This window comes from Sabethes cyaneus, chromosome 2, assembly GCF_943734655.1.
Source record: "Sabethes cyaneus chromosome 2, idSabCyanKW18_F2, whole genome shotgun sequence".
Taxonomy (NCBI): Eukaryota; Metazoa; Arthropoda; class Insecta; order Diptera; family Culicidae; genus Sabethes; species Sabethes cyaneus.
Genome location: NC_071354.1, coordinates 96857312 through 96881061, shown reverse-complemented (window position 1 = coordinate 96881061; position 23750 = coordinate 96857312). Strand labels below are relative to the sequence as shown.

Below are 23750 nucleotides of genomic sequence, written 5' to 3'. Positions count from 1 at the left end.
GAGTTGGTTGGTAAACGGCTGGATAATGCGGAATATAGACCCCATAGTGGTCGTTAGCCTCTTATCCAGCAACTCCGATCCCGACCAGCCGGAATACGAGCTACCTTAGAGGAGATCGGGTAACCAACCCCGGTGGAAACTAAGGTCGTATACTAACCGGGAAGGCGGTATAGTGAGTCTCGGCACTATAAGATGGCAGCCCCATCGCGAGACTCGGTGGTGTTGCCCCAGTACGGCTACACACCTAAATTAAACTTTAACAACATTCAAGCATATTCGGAGCGGAATATTCGGCATCGACCTAGGCGACGTAATAAGGACGACGAATGGAGACTCGGGACTTGGAACTGCAGATCGCTAAATTTCGCAGGTTGCGAGCGGGTGCTGATTGAACAGCTGGAACCCCGCAAACTCGGCATCGTAGCTCTGCAGGAAATCTGTCGCAAATGAGAGAAGGTATGGAAGATCCGTGGCGGAAAGGCCCAGTTTTACCAGAGCGGTGGCGCTACCAACGAACTGGGAACGGGCTTTGTAGTGCTGGGCGGAATCCAGGATCGCGTGATAGATTGGAAGGCGATCAACGAGAGAATGTGTGTATTGAGGATAAAGGGCCGCTTTTTCAATTATAGCATCATTAACGTGCATTGCCCGCACGAAGGTAGACCCGACGATGAGAAAGAAGCGTTCTACGCGAGGCTGGAGACAACGTACGACAGCTGCTCGTCACGGGACATCAAGATCGTCATCGGGGATATGAACGCCCAGGTCGGTAGGGAAGAAACGTATAGACCGGTGGTAGGACCCCATAGCCTGCACACCGACACAAACGATAACGGCCAACGATGTATAAACTTCGCAGCTTCCCGAGGCCTGGTGATCCGAAGCACCTTTTTCCCGCGCAAGGATATCCACAAAGCCACCTGGAGATCATCTGACCAACGTATAATGAACCAAATTGACCACGTTCTCATAGAGGGCCGGTTTTTCTCTAATATCACGAACGTACGCTCCCGTCGGGGTGCGGATATTGATTCTGACCATTACCTAGTGTCCACCGTATACCCGACAGTCAAAGCCGCCCTCCTCGGCTGAACATCAGGCAGCTAGATAACCCACAAGCTGCCGAGAACTACGCGTAAGTACTGAATGAGGCACTGCCTTCTTCCGAGGAGTTAGGTGCTTCAAATCTCGAAGACGGTTGGGACAGAATACGCTCGGCCATCGGAGAGGCCGCTACCGCGGCACTAGGTATTGAGCCTCGGAGTACACAAAATGATTGGTTTGATGGGGAATGCCAACAAGCAGTGGAGGAGAAAAAAATGCTTGGAAAAATTATCTAAGTATTGCCACCAGAGAGAACCTGGCCAAGTACCGACGAGCTAGGAACCAGTTGACCACAATCGTGAGGAGAAAAAAGCGCCAAAAGGAGGACAGAGATCGTGAAGAATTAGAGCAACTATTCCGAGCTAATGACACGCGCAAGTTTTATGAGAAGGTGAACCAAACTCGGAAGGGCTACACACCGAAACCTGACATGTGTAGGGACGAGGGAGGGAATCTAATTACAAACGAGCGCGAGGTGGTCGACAGGTGGAAGCAGTTCTTCGATGAACACCTCAATGGCGAAGTCGCAGAAGGACGCAGAACGGAAATTAACCAAGGAGCGCCCATGGAAGATAGTGATGTCCTAGCACCTGATCTCCAAGAAGTCAAACGAGAAATCAGGCTGCTGAAGACCAATAAAGCCGCTGGGAAGGACCGCCTACCGGCAGAGCTTTATAAACATGGCGGAGAAACGCTAGCAAAGGCTCTACACTGGGTTATTTCGAGGATTTGGGGGGAGGAAAAGCTACCGGAGGAATGGATGGAAGGAGTGGTTTGTCCCATCTACAAAAAGGGTGATCGGCTAACTGCTGCAACTATCGTGGTATTACGCTGGTAAACGCCGCCTACAAGGTACTCTCCCAGATCCTGTTACACCGGCTGTTACCGATAGCACAAGGTTTCGTAGGGAATTATCAGGCGGGTTTCAAGGGGGCTCGCGCAACTACGGACCAAATTTTTACTATCCGACAGATCTTGCAGAAATGTCGAGAGTACAACGTGCCCACGCATCACATCTTTATTGATTTCAAAGCAGCATACGATACAGTCGATCGAGACAAGCTATGGCAGATAATGCACGAATACGGTTTTCGGACAAACTGACGCGACTAATCAGAGCTACATTGGATCGAATGATGTGTTTCGTACGCATCTCTGGGACACTCTCGATTCCCTTCGAGACGCGACGAGGATTGAGACAAGGTGACGGTCTATCCTGCATGCTGTTCAACATCGCTCTTGAGGGGATGATCCGACGAGCGGGCATCGAAACTAGAGGCACGATTTTTACCAAAAGTAGCCAACTTCTAGGCTTTGCAGATGACTTCGAATCATTGCCAGGAACTTTGCGACGGCGGAGGCAATCTACGCCAGACTGAAAGCGGAGTCAAGGAGAATTGGGCTAAAAATAAATGCGTCGAAGACCAAATACATGAAAGGAAGAGGCTCAAAGGAAACAAACGCGCGCCTCCCATGGAAGGTAACCGTTGACGGCGACGAACTAGAAGTGGTAGAGGAGTTCGTGTATTTGGGATCGCTGGTGACCGCGGACAACAACACTAGTAAGGAGATCCAGCGGCGCATCCTAGCGGGAAAACGGGCCTACTTTGCCCTTCGTATAACGCTACGATCAGGAAGCATACGCCGCCGCACGAAGCTAACAATGTACAAAACCATTATTAGACCGGTAGTTCTTTATGGACTTGAAGTCGTGACGCTGCTTACGGAGGACATACGCGCCCTTGCCGTGTTTGAGCGGAAAGTGCTGCGGACGATATTTGGCGGAGTACAAACTGAAAGCGGAGAGTGGCGGAGGCTTATGAATCACGAGCAACAGGCACTGCTTGGGGAGACTCCCATCGTACATCTAGTGAAAGTTAGCAGGCTACGGTGAGCCGGACACGTCGTAAGGATGCCGGATGACAGTGCGACGAAAATAGTCCTCTTCAACAACCCCATCAGCACCAGGAACAGGGGGCCCAACGTACACGATGGCTCGACCAGGTCGAAAGCGATTTGCGACTTCTGAGACGACTAGGAAATTGTCGACGAGTGGCCCTAGACCGAGTTGAATGGAGACGAGTGCTTGAAACAGCACGAGCCACCAGCATAGAGGTGGCTCTATGCTGCTGAAGAAGAAGAAGAAGGACAAGAGATTTCTGAAAGGGGAGAATAGAGTGGTCATAGACAAGGGTGAGATTCAAAGACGTAAAAAAGGCTTTTGTTGATGTATACGGATTATCGAATAGAACATAGAATTACAGGTGGCTGGGGACAACAGGAGGTGGAAGCTGATAAAAGGTAGACACATTCAAATGAAGAAAAAGGGTTTTGTTTCTTGCATTATAAGAATTTTTGTTACAATAACAGATGTACAAGTTACTGAGACAGAATACACAAAGGGGCCCCGAGTAAGATCGGCAGTTTTTGAAAGTTTTAGTCATTAATAACAGTAAAACACAAATACTACTACACTACCACTACAAAAGTTCAATTCAATGGACAAAGTAGTCTAAGTCCCCCCTAACAAAAAAGACCCAAATTATGTTGACAGACATTTTTTTTTCCTCGCAGTGGTCCAAGGTCCCCAACAAGGAAAAAAAAATGTTGACAGACACTTTCCGATTACAAATGATTATCATGTGATATTTAAACTTACAATACTAAACAAAGTCAGTAGTGGATGAGTTTTATTTATATTGTTTCTTTTGACTGTCAAGTTAACTTTAAAAAATTGAGTAACTTTTATGTTCTAGGCAATAAAAACGTGTCTAAATATGCATGTTTGACTATGATTTTCAATTAAATCTTGTCATCGAAATTAGGAGCTGATCGGAATTTTGTGCGTTAACGGTACTTGTACTAAATCTAGATCGTTTCGATGTCTGTTCTAAATTTCTTGGCTAAGTCGCGAACAGAGGTAGATCTGTCGTTAATTCGATGATTTTGATCTAAATCGGTTAGAAAATATATCGACAATTTAAGATTACTTTTCGATATATCTACTCCTTAATCATATGGAAAAAATCCAGTTTCTCGCGTTCTTAAAAAAGAAGTATAGCAGCAACACGAAATTCGCAGATGGAGCACTGATTTATAAACAACCAGCTAAAAACTAAAACAAAACGATATTTTTATCATCCGCATACAAGCTATTCCGCTACGTTATGTTCAAGACGATTTATAACAGACCCTGTGCTTGATGAATCAGCTTGCACCCAGTGCACCCAGCAGGGGCGACCGTGAAAATCACGTTTATATAGTGTATAGAGTATAAAGAAAATACATAACAAACAATGCTAAATTGCATCACAAACGTTCTCAAATGGATCCGTCACAGGGGATTTATGAATACCGTGCGTCGATCGTGTACTGTGTTGCTTCAACCAAACGATCGTAGGAATGTTTGATTGATGTGAATATGGTTGAACTAATTAGTTTGTCACTGTTTTCGATTTATCACAAATATTCTGATTATTTAACTAAAAATTTTAAGCACTTAGCAATATAACTGAAACATTAACTCAATACTTCTGCGATGTCATACGAGCGGCTCTTGACCGTTAAAACGGCCTTAAACCGTAGCTTGACACGCTACTTTTCGTGGTCATAATGTGCTTATAATTGTAGCCAATACACTCATTGTTAATGGACCACCATTCAAGGTAAGACACTGGTTTAGCGAATCGGTTATCGTATGTTCGTGCTCGTGCCTAGAAGAAATAGTACAGTGACAAAGAGTGTTGTATATTCGTTTGTATAGAATAGTACACGAAAAAATAAATTAATAATACATTATGTTTTACATAAACATATAGAGGCATCTTTTTATGACTGTCCCATGAATGAAAAATATGCTGATGTAATGTCTACTACTATGCATTACTGCGAACAATCACTTTGTACTGAAGACGCAAACATCGCAATTGAATCAAACATTACAATTTTTACGATTGTCGTATTCAACCCGTTTAGTCGATAGGACGGGTAGGGCTGATTCCTAGCCCTATTTTCGGTTTATTACTATTTTACATCCAGAACAATGTTTAAGGGTGTGTATGTGTGGATATATTCTACGCTGCCGAATCATCTTCTGTTTAATCTTCCAATGATCCGTTTTCCACTGAATTAGCGAAAAAAGAAAAAGGTTTCTATGTTTAAAGCATTCTAACTATAATTTATTGTAAGGCGTTCTCCCTGCTTTAAGACCTTAAATTCATTCAGGTTGAAGTCTCTACACTATTTAGATTATTACATGTTTTATTTTTCTCTTTCATTTTTTGAATGTTTCATTATTTTTATATCATTTTTTTATTTCATATTAGTTTTTTTAACAACAAAAACTAAAATTATTCGACATTTATATAGATTTTTGGAAAAGGATTAGAAGCAAAAAAACAATATACTGCTATTATTATTAGTCTCATCATCGAGATACTCGACTGTTAAACTGTATAAAATAAGATGCCCCATGTACTGTGCAGTTTACGGTACTTTGAACGGTAACATATATGATAGCATTTAACTTTTTTGTCGAAGATGAATTCTTCAAACCGGAAATGCGCGTTAAGTACTCAGGGATTTATCTGGCAATAGTATGCACTTGAAAACAGTTCTTGAAAAAATTGTTAAATATTTAGGAATGAACAATCAAATGAATTTGTAGGTACTGACAGTAGTCCAGACTGCCATACAATAGGGCCAAATTGGGTCTTCGGCCCTAACTAAGCTTATCGATCGTCTGTTTCATTTGCATGCGTTTATTGGTCTATTTGTTTCCTCGTGTGTTATAGAGCTTTGTTAGCATGAATAATTAACTCAGGTGAAATAAAAACATGGTCCTCGCTGCGTGTTTGATCGTTTCTTTCACCCAAAAAGAGGTAAAACCTGGGTTATACGAACTCAAAGGACGCTTGACCTTGCATGTTCGACAGACTTTGCAACCGACTTTGTTAGTTGAACTAGTGGTGCCATCACTTCAATGAATGTTTAATAACACTAGAGACTAAAAAAACTAGTGATAAAAAATGCACGTCGCCAGCGCAAATCAATTAAATTTGCTTTTAATTTATGTAGTTCTAGACTCACTAGAAACAGAAGAATTGAACTATCATAAAAAACGTTTCTTTCATGCTACATTAAACTTGTAAATTTTGTTTTGTTGTTTCGGCTCGTTAAATAAGAAAATCGAAACAATATTTTCAAAGAAGACTTGCAAAAATTGGCTTTGTCAATGTCAATATCTTGGATATAACTAGTTATATAGAATTTTAGATTAATTAACTACCTATTTTTGCTCACTGAGTCCACACGAAAAAAACATTTTTTGAAACACACAAACACACGCTTTTAAAGCTTCCGGGTGCAAGAATAAGATGAGCTGAAAGAGGAGTCACAGTCACAGACGTACAGACAGACCACGTTTAATGCGGACGAGTTGTCTAAAAAAAGCTGAAGATACAATATTTTCACTAATTGAGATAAGTTATCTAAAAAAAACCTACATATACATGAGCAATACAACAAACTAGGCGTTAAAGAAGATTACACTACACAGTAGTGTATGACATTCTATAGTATATGACTCTAGTCTATGAGTATATTCTATTCTATAGTATATGACATTCTATAAACTATTAGTGGTAATCCTCTTGTTATCAATAATGAGGTGAACAAATACGGATGGCGAACAAATACGATTTTATTCGAATATTACGTGTGTATGAGCCTGTCGTGATTCTTGGGACAATGATGGTCCCGATCTTCGCGCAGCGCAGGTTCGTTTGTTTTCTATACAAATGGTTCAAAAGAGAGGACAATCAACTGGGAGTAGAAGTAAGTATCCCAGCAACAGTCATGTCAATTCTTATAGATTGATCAATGACAAAAAGCCACCAAAAATAGCGACATAAATGCTAAAAACAAAGGTCAAAAACCGATGAAAAGATGGCAAAAATACAGCAGAGATGGTAAAAAGATTACGAATACAAAGAAAAGATAACAAAGAGATGACAAAAGACGGCGAAAGATGATGAAAAGATAGCAATAAGATGACAAAGAGAAGGACTAAAAGATAACAAATAGACGACGAAGAGGCGGCGAAAAGTGAGCGAAAAGGTGATGGAAAGATGACGTAAAAGGGATGAGACATATGCAAAAAGGGTGAGGAAGGGAAGATAAAAAGATGGCAAAACAACAAAAAATGCCAAAAGGGCTATCAAATGGCGTTCTGACAACACGACGCTGTCAAGAGCAACGAAAGCACCACAGAAAACAATAAAACTGACAACAAATTGCTGCAAAGAGACAAAAAGACGATGTAAACATGCTTGAAAGGCAGATGTTAAAGAGAACGACTAACAGACGTTTGAAAGACAACAAAAAAAACGTCAAGAAGACGACAGACCACATATAATACAAATTACGAAAGATTAAATACAAAAAACGATAAATAAAATAAATATGGAGAGGTTTATCTATATTAAAAATATCATAAATATACATAAAATATATTAGAGATAATGGAAAACGGTACATATCGGATATCGATATTGATGTATACTTTTCAGCAAAATTGACAAACATACAATACTAAGAAACCTTCAAATAATGCACTAATTTCGCTCAAACTTTTATTTGAACACAAATGTATTCGAGTTTGTTTTTTCTTCATTTCGAAATGAAATTATTGACCAAACTCGTGATTTTAGTCATGACCTTGAAATGCGGTCAGGCATATATTGATATTTTTTTGAAACGATGATTCTACAATTGCTGAAGGAACGGTAAGGGAAAGTAATGAAGAAGGATTTTTTTTAGGGAATAAAGGGGAAAGAGTGGAAAGGAAGGGGGGAGGGGTAATAGGTAGCTATGCTTAACAAGTTATCGTTGTGACTCCTATCTTTTGTCCAATGCTGGAAGGTGCATGGGTCTGATCATAGCTTGGTTCGACTCATGCACCTTCCAGCATTGGACAAAAGATAGGAGTCACAACGACAACTTGTTAAGCATAGCTACCTATTACCCCCACCCACCCCCTTCCTTTCCACTCTTTCCCCTCTATTCCCTAAAAAAACCTTCTTCATTACTTTCCCTTACCGTCCCTTCATCAATTGTAGAATCATCGTTTCAAAAAAAATGAAATTATTGCTCGTTATCTTCGTTGAAAAAACACATTGTAAAACTAAACTTTCTAAAAACTAATTGTAAAACTAAACTTTCTAAGGGGGGCTCTGTAGCCGCCAGGTTACCGAGTCTGCTTTGACAACCGAATGGTCGTGGGTTCGAATCTTAGTAGAATCAGGCCATTCGATGTCAAAGTGACTTCAGCATGGGTTTATTCTCTGGCCCCTCATCACCCTTCCTTCATGCTGAGTTCTACATTATCCCGAATACGCTTCTTATGGTTAGTATACTGGTATGAGGACCTAATGAGGTAATGGTTTTGAACCTCAGGAGGACTCATCAGTGCTAACTATAACGAGGCGAAACAGGTTTGGTATAGTAGGACATGCATCGAAGCATGGGTAAAACCCTCAACACATAAGCACACATAAAAAAAAAGCTTATCGTTTACTCAATAACGATAAAGCACAGAAATGCAGTGCAGAATACAGCATACACCAGGGCAAGATTACAATAGATCAATAATGTTATGATCAAAGTGATAAGCCTATACAAAAAAAAGCTTTCTATAGGACTGCAGTAAGTGTATTTTAACATCTGATGGATTGGTTCGAATGGAAGGAGCGCACTTTTCCAATACGGTTTACTCTCAGGACATCAAATTAGTATAGGCTAAAACGAAGTAAACAACTTTCGACCTTTCGGGACGGTGAAACTGTGTTACTTTGCTTCTGAAACGGGAATAATCAAAATCACAAAGAATTGATGGTGTCTAAAAATGTCAGTTTTCGTTAATTTTAGCTAGAACTGGCTTGTTTTTCCAGCATCGTACCTCGAAGCTAACTGGGCGGTTGGTATGCAAACATGCGTGTTTAAAATAACGCACCACGATTCTTTTTTAACGGATATCTTGGTCTATTATTGTGTTCTCGTTAATTTGGGACGGATTTCTATTAATGTCTCGTAATTGTCGTACTTCCGTTCACGATTGATAGATTCCCAAAAACTTGCACGTCATTTTGTGTCGTTTTTCGTTGAGTCTGACCAATTAAACATTTGATGATTTGATGCTTTAAAGTTACAACAGGTGCTGATGACGACGACACAAAATGCATGTTTACAAACGGCATCGCGGCGATGCAAGGATTTGTTTCCTTGGAAACACTAAGATATACAAAACATAACATTATGCACATTTAGTCATCTAATATGTTATCTGCTTTCCGGGTAAGTACCTATCTTTGGAACACGTGCACAAGCGATTATACATTTCCATTCGTCTGGTTCCAATGACTCAGGTGCACTGCCGTTGTTTTGTCTTCCCTGTACAAAACAAGTGTCTCCTATTTAAATACAGGTTATTGTTCGCAATAAACTGGCATTTGATTCAACGAGAGATACCGTACACCCATGGATGCATATAGCTTAGTTATTGCTTCATTTAACAGAACACTTGTTCAATCAGCTTCACTGTACCCAGCTTTGACCACACTCGCTACTGTATTGTTATTCACACTTGTAAATCGGTAAATCACGCTGCTGTTTCACACTAAAAGCTGGTTCACCGAAAGAGAAAATTTATTTTTTGCACATTACTTCTAGCAGACTAGTGACTGTTACACAAACGAAAACCGAAATAAACAGAAAACTTATTTCACTGGCGAATTCTACATTTTATCCATTCCATTGTGCACAAAAAGAAACCCACCTAGCTTTTCCGGAAGATATCTTCCGTCTTTATTCTTGTTTTCACCTTCTATATGAGGACATTTTGAACGCCAATGCTACAGCACATCATCCTCTAGGATCGTGTGTGGTTGGCACAATTTGAACAGCTGGTGTCACAATGACGTCACGTCACGGTTCACGAGGTAGAAGTTACATAAAATCTGTCCCACGTGTAACTTATAACTATCACAGTTTACGAAAAAAAAGCGAACGATAGTTAGAAAAAGAAAAGTTGTGAAGTTTTGTTACTGCAACGATACCGGTTTGACCTAACAACACCCGTCCGCGCTATATACATTCGTACACTGAAATATTCCCAGTCACAGCAACTGATTACCCTGCCGAGAGGTTGCTGACTGTTTACTGACACTTGCCTTTCTGACGATGATGACGATGATGATGATGATTAGCGTGGCACTACTGGAGAGGGGGGTTTCGCGACTGCAGACGTTGCCGCGGCATGTGTGCTGCGATAGTCGTTAGAGTGCTTCAATATAGTTTAAAAAGGCTAAGCTAAATCACAAACTTCCCAAAAAACACGGCGAGCATGCCGCTCGATTCACAATTGTTTATGCTATCTTCCACTCACAAAAAAGCTGTCGTAATAATTAGGACTGAATAATAATTAAGTTGACTTGATTACAAAAATGGTGATTGTTCGTCTTAAAATTCGCCGAAAAAATTGTAGATCAACACAACCCGATGATTATTTTGCAAATGTTAGTCGGAAGCGGTGATAAAAATTGAATTAACCTAGTAGTTGGATGGCATGGTGTATGCGATTCTGTAAAAGAGTGAAAAACCGCACAATACATTGAGATACAGCACATCGTACGATGCGTTTGAACTGTTTTCATGGGGAGGTTGGTACAAACACACCAGAGCGTTTGGCGCTGCGAATTGCAGTATGTAAGGAACATAATGGATGAAATTGATACTTGAATTGTGAACCCGTTTATTCACAAAAGGCATGTTTGTGTAGGAAAACACGCGGTTCGTACTCAGTAACCTTGTTATAAATAAAAGCTCTCCGTACTAGGGGAGTCTGGGAGGCGAATAAAACTTATCAAGCTTGCGTTTAAGACATTGGTTGTTGATTTCAGCACGCTGTTGACTTTATTGGTTCGAATATTGAAGCTACTAAATTTAAATTTACGATTTACGACTTCACAATACATTAATTATCACACATAAATGAAACAATTTTATCCAATTTGCAAAATCATTTTTAAGGTATAAAATGTGGTGATCAATAAATCTTAAATCGAATCCTTTAGTCTAAAATTTTTTAGATAAATATGTAGTTATAGTCTGTTCTAATTATCCTATCCTATTATAGATTTTAACATCGTCGGCATAAAAAATAGACAACCATGTTGAAGGAGGCCTAACATTTCATTAATAAAAAGATAGAAAAGTGGCGGTTCAACATAGCTGCCTTGCGGTGTGAGATACAAGTGTATCCATTTGCAGAATGTTTGCTCCCAGTTTTTCTAGCCTCGCAAGGAGGATACCGTGATCAATCCGATCAAACATGGTCTTCAGGGCCGTGCATGCTACACCAATTTCAGGGTAGCCACACAACTCTATGAAAAAAGAAACTCCCAGCTTTTTCCCGATAGGATGAACCATTTTCCGACGATTTTTTTTTTCGTTTTTTAGTTACAGAATAAAGTTTTCACAGGTGTTGAAGCTTGAAGGAAATGAACTCACATCTGCTGAATATGGCTATAGTTCTGCTTCTATTCTCCAGTTCCAGTCTACGGAATATCTAACTGAGTGCTGTAGAGTGAGCCTAAGAGAGATCTCAGCCTGTTTACCGGTCTTGTGACATGACATTGACTTCGAAATCTTGGTTTTGTACAAAATGGTATTTGTCGTTTCTGTAATGTCGAAAGTAAAATCTCGAAACTTTTGCTCTAAAATTGTGGAGCGCTAATAAGACGCAGACTTCAGAATCTATAAAGACTTGGGTTGCATCAACTCTCATCTCGCGGAACTTAAGAAACGATGCAGGAGAGCCTGGAATAGACGTCGTAGAGATGGCGTGGAGCCTTTCAAGTAGGCCCGGAAAGTCTATGCAAAGGCTCTACGATCTCCAATCTCCAATCCGTTCTCAAGTTGTTGCAAATTTAAAATTTACCCACAGGGAAATATTTAAATTTGCAATAACTTGAAAAAATTGGGCAGGGCAAATCGGAGGGAATGGTTTTGAGATAATTGACATTTAATGATTTTTATCATGATTTTCAAAAGTTTTTTCTTTCAGTGAATTTTTGGCCGAATATACACTTAATTTCTTACATCTTTTCCTTTGACGTCGTTTTGATTCCTTAATGTACAGTTAGAAGGCTTAAAAATCGATTTTTCTAGAGAAAACCCTTTAACTGACCAAAGTGAAAATTTGTATATATCTTACAGTAGCGTTTGACTGTATTTTAATATATTTTGTTTTTGAGAAAAGTTATTTAAATAACTTATTTTCCTGGAACTCTTCTAAAATAACGCGTCTTGCGGTGAGCACGATATCTTTAAACTAAATCATCGGAAATCGGAAAACCAAAAAGGAATCAGTGATAAAAGCGACACATTTCCTGTGATCAGCATGGGTTCTACCCTGGGCGATCTACTATCACTAATCTGGTGGAGTTTACATCATACTGCATACGAAACCTTGAAAATGGTATTCAAATCGACACAGTATATACGGATCTGAAAGCTGCCTTCGACCGTATGGATCACAACCTGCTTTTAGCCAAAATAGAACATATGGGTGCGGCATCAAATTTTGTAAACTGGTTAAAGTCATACCTGGTTAACCGTCGCCTCTCAGTAAAACTAGGTGATGTGTCCTCTAGCGAATTTTGTAATCATTCTGGCGTTCCACAAGGAAGCAATCTCGGACCGCTATTGTTTTCCTTATTCTTTAACGACGTGTGTGCTGTACTTCCACGAGGATCCAGATTGCTGTACGCTGATGATCTTAAAATGTTTGTGCCGGTAAAATCTACTGAAGACTGCTGTGAACTACAAAAACTAATCGACATTTTTGCGGACTGGTGTCTAAAGAATGAGCTTTCCATTAGCGTACGCAAGTGTTCGGTAATCTCTTTTAGTCGCAAGAAAGAACCCATTATATGGAACTACCGCATCAGCAACGAAGTACTGGACAGGGTTTATGTAATCAAAAACTTGGGAGTGCTTCTTGATACGAGCCTCGGTTTTCGGGAACACTACTCATATATAATATCTAAAGCCAATCAAAATTTGGGCTTCATATATAGGGTATCTAAAGAATTTAGAGATCCATATTGTTTACGTGCCCTGTACTTCTCTATTGTGCGTTCTATCCTAGAGTATGCTGCTGTAGTTTGGAGCCCCTACACTGGAATATGGTCCTCCAGGTTAGAAGCAGTACAAGCCAAATTCTTACGGTATGCTTTGAGATTTTTACCCTGGCGAAATCCTTTAGTGCTTCCGCCGTATCAAGACCGCTGCAACTTACTCAACATTGAAACACTCGACAATAGGAGAAAAACTGAAAGAGTTCTGTTCATCAGGAAAGTTTTAGTGGGCGAATTGGACTCTCCAAACATCCTCGCTCAAAGCAATTTTAATACCACACCATGTGCGCTTCGAGACATACAATTTCTTCGCCTGGACTTCCGACGAACCGAGTACGGCCAAAATGAGCCAATTAGAGCTATGTGTTGCTTGTTTAATCGTGTGTACAGTCTTTTTGATTTTCATTGTTCTAGTGATAGTTTTAGACGCCGATTACGAAGATTAAATGTACTATAGTTAGTTGTAAAGTAATGTTTTATTCATGTAGACGTTATGGTCAGATGAATTAATGTTAATAAATGTAAATGTAAATGTAAAAATATATTTTTGATGAAACCGCGGCTTCTTAAACATAAAAAAACGATTTTAGCCATAAATTTCGCTCCTAAATTGTCCATAAAATGAGAAATATTAACCGGTGAGGAAAAACCTTCGATTAATCTCTACAATATATCATTAGAATACTTGTGTCAAAATTTGAAGTGAATCGGTTCATCCGTTTTTTAGAAATCCTGCTCACCGACTTTGAAAACACGGTTTTGAGAAACGTGCGTTCCAAGTTTCCAAGTATAGCTTCGTTAATATTTGCCGGATTGGCATGAAATTTTCTGTGTGCATACTTAAATAAATGTACACTACGATCACGAAATAAACAGAAAATCGGTTTTTCGAAAATTGTAACTGTATATAACCCCTCAAGTGTTGTTTATGTACGCTATTGGATTAATCAGATCAGCGCGATTTCGGAAAGTTCTTCTTAGTGCAATTAACGAAATTTGACTGAATTTTAGCATCAAATGGGAGGTTTTACACCACGAATATATATGCGAAATATCATAATAATTGGTTTTTCTGATCAAAAGATTCCTTGGACTTTCGCGAGTGATTTGGCCTAAAATCCACTGCGGTGCACGGCGAATCTGTATGCGACAAGATTTCCGGATGAATCATGATATAGACATCCCAACGGGAGGCTGAAACAAAATATCGTTGTCAAGAAACCTGCACGAGCAAATTCTGATCAAACGTATTCTGATGTAGTTTCATGGGTGATTAAACTTGCAACTTTGTGATGATAACTCTTGTAGTTTGAAAGAAACATTAAGAAATACGAAAAAGTGCAGAGAGTGAAAGATTTTGTATTTGAAAAACTAGATAACGAAATTGTATAGGGTTTTTTTTTCTAATTCCCGTCGTAATAAGTAAAGCCATTCTAATATCCATCATTTGTTGGATGGATTTAATGAATACTCCAAAATTTCTTGTGCTGATTTGACTAAAACACACTTACCTTCCGATCCGTGAACTTTGAAATCACTGAAAAGCGACTATTAAAGCATATTATTGAAATTACGCAACTGACTTTATTTCTAAAATTCGTCGTACCGTTTTAAAATCCGTCCATCAAAATTTTTCATCGTCCGAACTAAAAATCACAATAATGTTTACGAAGCTAACGCACATGTATTTGTGTAGGACGGCATGACAAATGTTATTCTACAACATTTCTGCAGGTCAGGCAAGTTTTCCTGGCTGTAGAATAACGACAATGCCTTGCGTGAGTTATTTTCATTTATGAATGACGGAAATTAGAACGATTAGTCGACATTGTCTTCTTCGTCGCACGAAAAAACGTAGGAAATTTGGCTGGTAGGACTTCTTTAATGATAAAAAGAATTTAAATAGATCTCAGCTCACTTTGATTGATCACGTATTAGGGAATAACTAGTTTTGCATTGTGTGTCATAAAAATGCTGATATTTTTAATAATTTGTATTGGATAGGACGGGAATAGGCAAATACGACGATGTAGCAACATACCCTACCTATCGTAATATCATAACTTACAAAATTTAAAAAAGAAAAGATTTTCGCACAGTAGCAATGCGACGTCACATCATAAGAAAAGTTAGTTCATTTTTTTTGTTAATTAAAAAAATACGTTATATACGTTTTATCGAAGTAAACGTTATGTTACATCGAAATATAATCGAAGTTGCTTTATATCGAGGTATGACTGTATGTTGGAAGTTCCGGAATCTGGATTACATATATAATGAAACATTAAATTTTTCGTCTTAAATTAATTCAGTGTGACGCAGCCTTTGCGCGCAAGATTAATTTAAGATAATTTCACGCTATTCGATGATGCTTACGTGTCATATTATTAGGAAAGCGAAATTAAAATATGAAAAAGGGTTTTAATGACAGAATGTTGTAGCAGGACTAGTGACATTTTAGAAAGGTCTTTTACCCTAAAAATACAGCTATATTTTTCTTGAAATTCACCCTAAGGTACCCTAATGGCCGCGTTTTTCCACTGAAAATACCATCAGCGACAGTGAGAGTAGTTTTTGCTGATTTTCTTTGGTATATGTTGCACCGACGACGTGACGGTAGGTATGTTATTTATAAGGCAGCCTACGATGTTGCAGCGTTGTGGTTCCGCGAAACCGCGCATTGCAAACCGGTATGCTGTGATTTGTATTATTGTGTTAGTAGCTTTAATGATGATGCTAAATGGCAGCGCTGTGACTTGTGAGCTTAAATGGTAGTAGCGACAATCAAAAACGGGGAGAGTGGGAGGTCACCTGCTTATTGACATGTTATGACAAGAATTTTTGTCGTTTTAAATATAGTTGTAATGTAGTTTCATGTGAGCTTGGCTTTTAATCACGAACATCAACAAGTTATCAGCCGAAGCTGTATTCTAACGGTAGCGTGCCTTCGAACGTTCTACAACGGAACTCGTCAATCTCTAATACGAACCGCGATGCTAGTTCTGAACGACAGCGTAAAATTCATGCCACTGTAAAATCACAGTTGTATCACTTCGTTAAGTTTATTGCTTCATCATTTTTTTTATAGATTAGTGTGTGGTGTTCAAGGTTGTTTATCATATGGTGTCCGGCAGCGGCATATTCCAGAGTACACATGAACTGAAAACAGCTGTAGGTAGTCTCGATGGCGAATTCAACCTATCTAGTTTCATCAAGCAAATGGAAGCAGGCAGCAGTGCTGGCATAACTTTTACGCATTCCTCAATGTTGTTCGGCCGTTGTTTACAATTTTATACTAATGATTTAATGAAGGAAATAATGGGTTAGCGAAGGTCAACAGCTTGCGGAAGAAGGTACCGAAGGTAGATAAAACTTGATTGAATAGCCGGTGCTGCAGTTTTGACTATTTCATCGCTAAGGAACTAGTAGGATAGGGAATGAGCCAATGACTGGTGAATGATTAGAAGTACTGGTTCCTTAACCCTAGATTGATGGTTTATATAAACGATTAAGTATTTATCATCTGAATAAGAAGGAAGGTGAGAATTTTTGCAATATCAAGTAGAATATTACAAAACTGCACGTATACTCACTAAATCGAGACGGTCATGTGACACGAATTTTTGAAATACAATCTTGTTTGGGAAAATAGAGCTTTCGCGTAATTTTGATCACCAAAAGATTAGAAACGTTAAATTTGCAAATGTTGACCGATTTGGCTGAAATTTTGACCAAAGTCTCAGGATTGAATATAAAACAAGTGGTGTTTAACTGGTAAAAATATTGTATAACTTTTGTGAATGTGTGCATATTCGGTAAGTTTATCCTTAAAGCTTTCCAAAAATGTATAAAAAGCTTAAGCACTAGGTCACTTGCAAAGTATATAAAAAAATATTTTGTAACACCATGTTATCGGACCTCTTGCATGTGTGGCATCATAATGTAGCGATGGTTCTACAATTGATGAAGGGACGGTAGGGGAAAGAAATGAAAATTTTTGGTGAAGGAGGGGAAGAGCAGAAAGGAAAGGAGGGGGGGATATTGGTAGTTACGCTTGACAAGTAGTCATTTTGACTCCTACCTTTTGTCCAATGCTGGAGGGTGCATGAGTCGAACCAAGCTATAATCTAAGATTATAGCCGGATTCGAACCCACAACACCCGCCAGGGAATGTGGTTCGCTGGTACTTGTACCTTTGAACCGTAGAGGCGCTGGACAAAAGGAGACTGCAAAATCCTAGCCGCGATTCTCGGCGCGGGTTTTCGAGGGAAGGCCCCGTTCCTATGAAATAGACTAATCTCAAGTTTTTAGTCTTGACCTTGAAATGCGGTATACATATGGGTTATTCCACGGGAAATTTACAGTCAAAATTTTTTTCTCTTCGGAACATTGTTTTTACGTTCTTTGTGCAAAAAAAAATACGTGTCGACACGTATTTTTTTTATTTCGATGTCACTGTTGGAATTCGCAAGATATGATTTTTTAAAGTATTGCAATTCGAAAAAATACTATTTTTTTAAATACTGATTGTAAACATAGTTTGTAATATCAAAAAATGACTTTCTATCATTGGTCGCCATCTACCGCTCATTTAAAAACGATTCTAAGTTAGTTTGTCCATAGCAAATCTAAATAGAGGTCCATCGAAACCCAATTTGTGTCATAAAATAAAGAAAACAATTGTGTTTGCAAGAAAAATTTACTTGGATTCTAAATATTTAATAATAGTGACTTTTTTTTAAAAGTAATGTAATCTCATTACCCTTTTTACCGCTCACTTGAAATATGATGAACCATTCACCGCCCATATGGGTGCCATTTACCGCTCATATTTTTTACTGTTACCAAATAAATAAAACCCGCGTTTTGACCCTTGTTTTGGGTTTGGCATTTATAGCAGAATAGAACGCTAATATAAATAGTGTTGACTTATTTCGCGTTATTTAGTAGAATAGTTTCTAAATAACCAAAGCAACAAGTTCGCTTGAGCCAATAATTAATTTAGTCATTTGCACTCGGTCTTAATAAAAACGCGATCAAAATGTCGTTTTTCGCTCCTCACTATAAAGATTATTTATTTTGAAAATGAGCTTTTATGAATATAGTGGAAATTTATGTTTAATTCGTATCATTAAACATACAAAATTATTGTTTGTCAATAGTTTTTACAATAACGAACATTTTAAAAAAATGTAACCATTTTTTATTTGAAATGAGCGGTAAATGGAGCTGAGCGGTGAATGGCGACCTTATGGTAGTATCGAATTAATCGAATAAGTAGGTCAATTCAAAAATTGCACAAGAAATTTTATTTATAAAAGTTAAAAAGAACAGAGGAATTCAAGAGTCACAGACTCAAAAATTAGTTTTTTAAATTGGTTACGTTTTGCAATATTTAGATCTGTCAAAAAAGCTTCTGACACAGGGACCTTAGTTTCCTCAAATTTAAACAATATGTAGAGAAGAATCGAAATTGTTTAAATTTTAAATATCAACATGTTCGGAAAGGTCAGCAAAAACTCTTTACGACTATTACTTCCCGGTAAGAATAGCCTGTCTGACGTCTGATAACCGAGTCTTTTCCTTGCGTTTGTCCGACGTCTTATGGGCAGGGCTGTACTGCTCTTTGTGCTTAGCATTTACTTACTTTTACTACCGCACTATAAATGTCCCCTACATAACTTATTCAAATTGGTTGGGCGAGATAGCCGAATAAGTAAATTTGGAACACAAATAGTAGGACAGCCCTGCTCACGGATGATTCTCACTGAGCTTGAACTTTGGGAAAAAGTCCTAAAGTACTATGCTAAACTTTCTAACGGTGTCTAGACGGCCTTCGCTTTTAGAGCCAATCATACATGAAACGTTTTTTGTTAAGCAAGAGTTCTCAGAACAGATTTCTTTGGACATTTTGATACAAACAGAACAACATTCTAACCATGCGTACAAGAGTTCTTATCATTCAAACAAAAAAAAAAAACAGAAAATTGGGTGGGAAATTATTTTGTGATTTTTTGTTATTTTAATTTTCGAACAAAAGTTTACTGTAAGCGTTTCATATTCACTGTTTGAGTGATGTGATTAAAGTTTCATTTTCATTTTGTAATGCAGAAGGGAGTTCAAAGACACCAGGTCATGGGCATAAGTTTGGAAGTAATCATAGTTTTTATGTTGTACTGATAAGAAATGTAACCAATTGGCAATCAATCCTGGGAAAGCATGCAATGCTGGATTAAGAGTTTAAATATGAATTCTAAATCAATTATGCATTGAATTATTCGCTGGAAAACCCCAATCAGAGTTTTAGTTCAAAAAGTATCGTCAAGTGCAAATTTCTTCAGAATTAGCTTGATTTAAATGTACTACTTTGGTTTTTTACCGAGGGATCACCCGCAATAGCTATTGGAATGCAGTGGTACCCGTAACTAAATGAATCGCTGACGATACCTACGAACGTAATCTTGTTTTGAAATGCATGTGTTTCAATCAATATTAGCTAACACATGGGAAATGTGAAGCACACATGAACTTCAATTTGCATCCCACGGACCAGCCAGTCACAGAAATCAACTGATACGAAAAGAGATGGGAGCTGGCAATTGATAATAATTGAATTTCAGTATAGCACAAAACTCGTTCGAATACCGATTCAGGCATGGCTCTAATACAATAAAGAAATCTTGTCATACTCACTCGGTCTATGACGGTGTGCTGCTTGCTCCAGATGCGAATGCTGTCTTGCTAATTGCTCGACCATTTCCTCCAGATGAAGCTTCTGGTCACGTTCATGCTGCAACATCTTGGACCATTTGTGACCTTGGGTTTGCGCCGTCTGCAGATAGTCGGAGCAGGCCTGCTTGCGATTGGGAAAACAAAAACAAAACAAAACCTCAAATCATGTGTCTAGTTCAGTTTGCATTGTGTTGTCTTACATTGATCATGGCATTGGATGATATTCGAAACAACGTTGCACGTTCGCTGACTATTTTTGTCTTACTAGTTAAATCTTCTCCGGATTCCAGCTCCGAAAGAGCCCGCTGTAGGGCAGCCCCATGCTTCGTAATCAGATCGTAGCATGTTTTCAAATTTTCTAATCTTAGAGTCAAATCTCTTACTACTAGCAGCAGTTCCTCGCTCGGTATTGTATTGGCTGCGGTGTCATCTTCCTCCTCGTCGCTCTCCATTGCTCGTCTGTGCATCATACAAATAAATAAATAAAGCCAGACAAGATTAAATTTTCAATTTCGGTATGAATAAGCGCTCCTGTCTTACATTGCTTTCGCTTTGGCCAGTTCCAACGCCGTCACCCAGGACTGTCGTTCTACTTCGTTGGCAGCTTTGATGTGAAACGTTTGAGTTCCACCGTTTGATATCACAAAGGTACACGAGTCGACGGTGTGAATAAGGGCTCCATGGAGGGATATTGTACCGCGACAGGTGTGTGTCATCTCGGCCTGATTTCTGTTAGGGCGATCGAAGTGCAGTGACATGCAAAATAGACGGAAAAAGAAAACAAAGGATGTTTGCAATATTAGCGTTTGATTCGGCGTTCGCGAGCTACCGTTATCAGCTGGTGAACAAACGAAAGCGTGTTTGGGGACATAAAGAAATAGGAAAAATAAAACTTGCAGGACCGTTCCACCACCATACCAATGCTATTATAGATATAGTAAAATAGGATAAATAGGTACTAACCGTCACCGTTTAATTTAGATCATACAAATAGCGTAGTTGATGGTTTTGGAAAATCTATTATTGGCCAGTATATCAAAAATTAAAGTAGGTACAAGTATTCGGTATGCTTGCAGCCGTTCAAACAGGCCCAAACTTCAAGAAGGGTGTACAATATTAAATTGAAGGATAAATTGGCCAATTGGTAGATCACTTTACCATCAGCTATGTATGTTAATTGTTAACCTCAGCACAACAGAAAATATTATTGGAGCCTATTATTCACGCAGATTGACAAGATAAGTTTTCTCCTAGCCTTAAGTATTCATTAGACTAATTTTTTCTAGAAATTATAGGATATTTAAAAATTTGCTATCAAATTCCAACCAATTCCAACCACACAATTTGATCCCATGAAGCTTTTAACGCTTGAGTATAACTATACCATGGAAAAGCTTGTGGTTTACATTTACAGCTTCAAACTGTTTTGACTGTGCATTTAAAATATTCCTATGCATAGTGTGGCTTTGAGTTAAATCGTTTGCTAAAAATCACTCTTTCAATGAACGAATTATAAAACATATCGATTGTACAATATACACACCATTTTGTATATTAGTTAGATAACAATGCAAATTGTACAGGATTCAAGGTTTTCATGAGCAATATTTAAATTACGCGCTAGTTGAATTTAATAATATGAAGAATTTATTTATTTATTAACTTTTTTTAATGGGGCTTTCAACCGGTGGTTGGTTCGCCCCAAAATAAGAAGAAGCTTTTGAGCAGTAAAACTATAATAGATCATTTTGCGGTACGAATATGAATGGTGTAGCTCATCGAAGAAGCTATCTTTAGAGAATTTGAAAAACTTCAAAAAAAAAGATCAGCCAAATATTCAAATATTCCTACCAAAAATTTAACGATTGAAACCTGACGCATTTCGTTTAATCTCACACCTAAAAACTTGAACAGCCTTTATAGAGCTTTCCGACATCTCAAGCACTCACTCATGCATAATGTTTGTCTCATTTAACCTCCAAATTTGAGGAACGGCTGGAGCTAAGAAGCTGGGGCATAGGATATGTAAACAAACCGAAAAATATCGATTATTAAATGTGTTGCTTCATTGCACTATACGGTAGAGCATATATTTAGGTAATTTTTTTCATGTTGAGTAATTCTAGCTGAAATGGAGCCACTACTGACACGGGGTCTTCAAATATTGGAACTTTTGCACTTGATTAACTTTTGTTTTTATTATTAACTTGATTAACTCGCTCAAATTTTTTGCTGTCACCAAATAAATAAAACCCGCCATTTGACCCTTGTTTTGGGTTTGGCATTTATAGCAGAAGAGAACGCTAATATAAATACTGCTGACTTATTTCACGTTAATTAGTAGAATAATTTCTAAATAACCAAAGCAACAAGTTCGCTTGAGCTAATAATTAATTTAGTCATTTGCACTCGGTCTTAATAAAGACGCGATCAAAATGTCGTTTTTCGCTCCTCACTATAAAAATTATTTATTTTGGAAATGAGCTTTTATGAATATAGTAGAAATTTAGGTTTAATTCGTATCATTAAACATACAACATTATTATTTGTCAATAGTTTTTACAATAATGAACCATTTTAAAAACATATAAGCATTTTTTGTTTGAAATGAGCCGTAAATGGAACTGAGCGGTGACTGGCGACCTTGCAAACCAAAGATGGCGCTGTTGGCACCTTAGCTGGTGCGACTAAAAGTAGATTTAGTAGGGGTAACCTCCGCAGTACTCTCGTTGGTGCTTTCAGGTTGATTTAACGAAGGATGGATGTTATTAACTAGATTTTTTTTGGTTTAATTATAATCACTTTAACAGCTTGGTCATTCGTGACTTCTGCGGGGTTGGGAATTGAACCCGGGTCCTCGGCGTGAGAGGCGTGAATGCTAACCACTATACCGGGACTGACCCTTCATTAACTAGATGAAACAACCAATTACCTGTAGCAAGGTTCACAATTTTCGTATAATTATCGTGATATTTCTAAAATTTGCTATGAAATGGTCGGTGTTAAGTCAGACCGAACCAAGTGACAAAATTCTGATTTCGAGAAAAACACGTTCAAAGTTTGTTGCTCTGTATGGTTTATAGCTATCAATCGTTCGAAACCATCTCATATCTCTGGCTGTTTGCAACACTATTGCAATCCGATTAGAGTGAAATGTAGCTAAGGTAATTCTTAATCGTTTGCTGTCATTATCTCATTTTTTAAATTTTGCGACTTGGTCCGGTCTGATTTAACACCGACCAAATAAACAACAAACTATACGGTTTTGTAAAGAGGAAGGGTAGGACTTTCAAATGAAGTGAAACAATATTGGTGGCCATCTTGGATTTGATGTGAACCTTGCTATTATAAAGTACACCGTTCACTACTCGTTTTACAATTACCGAAGCGGACGGTTTACCGAGATTTACTATAACTATTCGACGTTTAGCAATAGCCCGTGTTAGATCAACGGATCTCGGGGTTACTCAAGGGACTTATTTCTTCCGTCGGCGATTGCCCGATTGGGGTCGCATTGAGTACTCTAAGTCTGAAGTCAGAATGGCTTGCTTTATTATTTGAAGGGTTTGCTTTTATAGTTAAATTTTGGTGGAAAATATCGGTAATGCATATCGATATTTTGCTTATTCTAAATGCATTCTTAAAGCTAAAAAGAGATAGACTACTGGGACAGAAAGATTCTTTGTTCGATACATTTGGTTCTGGAATTGTAATTCG

The 23750-nt window shown here is 38.4% G+C and overlaps 1 protein-coding gene across 3 annotated transcripts in view; it reads right to left on the bottom strand.

Moving 5' to 3' along the window:
• LOC128738378 (oxysterol-binding protein 1) overlaps positions 1 to 23750 on the bottom strand; it is a 52082-nt gene that overhangs the window by 5452 nt on the left and 22880 nt on the right. For all 3 annotated transcript variants that reach the window (XM_053833455.1, XM_053833456.1, XM_053833457.1), the window contains 3 exons: positions 20574 to 20762; positions 20234 to 20492; positions 19995 to 20154 (listed from right to left, as the gene is read on the bottom strand). In XM_053833455.1, coding sequence (XP_053689430.1) covers positions 19995 to 20154; positions 20234 to 20492; positions 20574 to 20762 — 608 coding nt within the window. The remainder of the gene's footprint in view (positions 1 to 19994; positions 20155 to 20233; positions 20493 to 20573; positions 20763 to 23750) is intronic.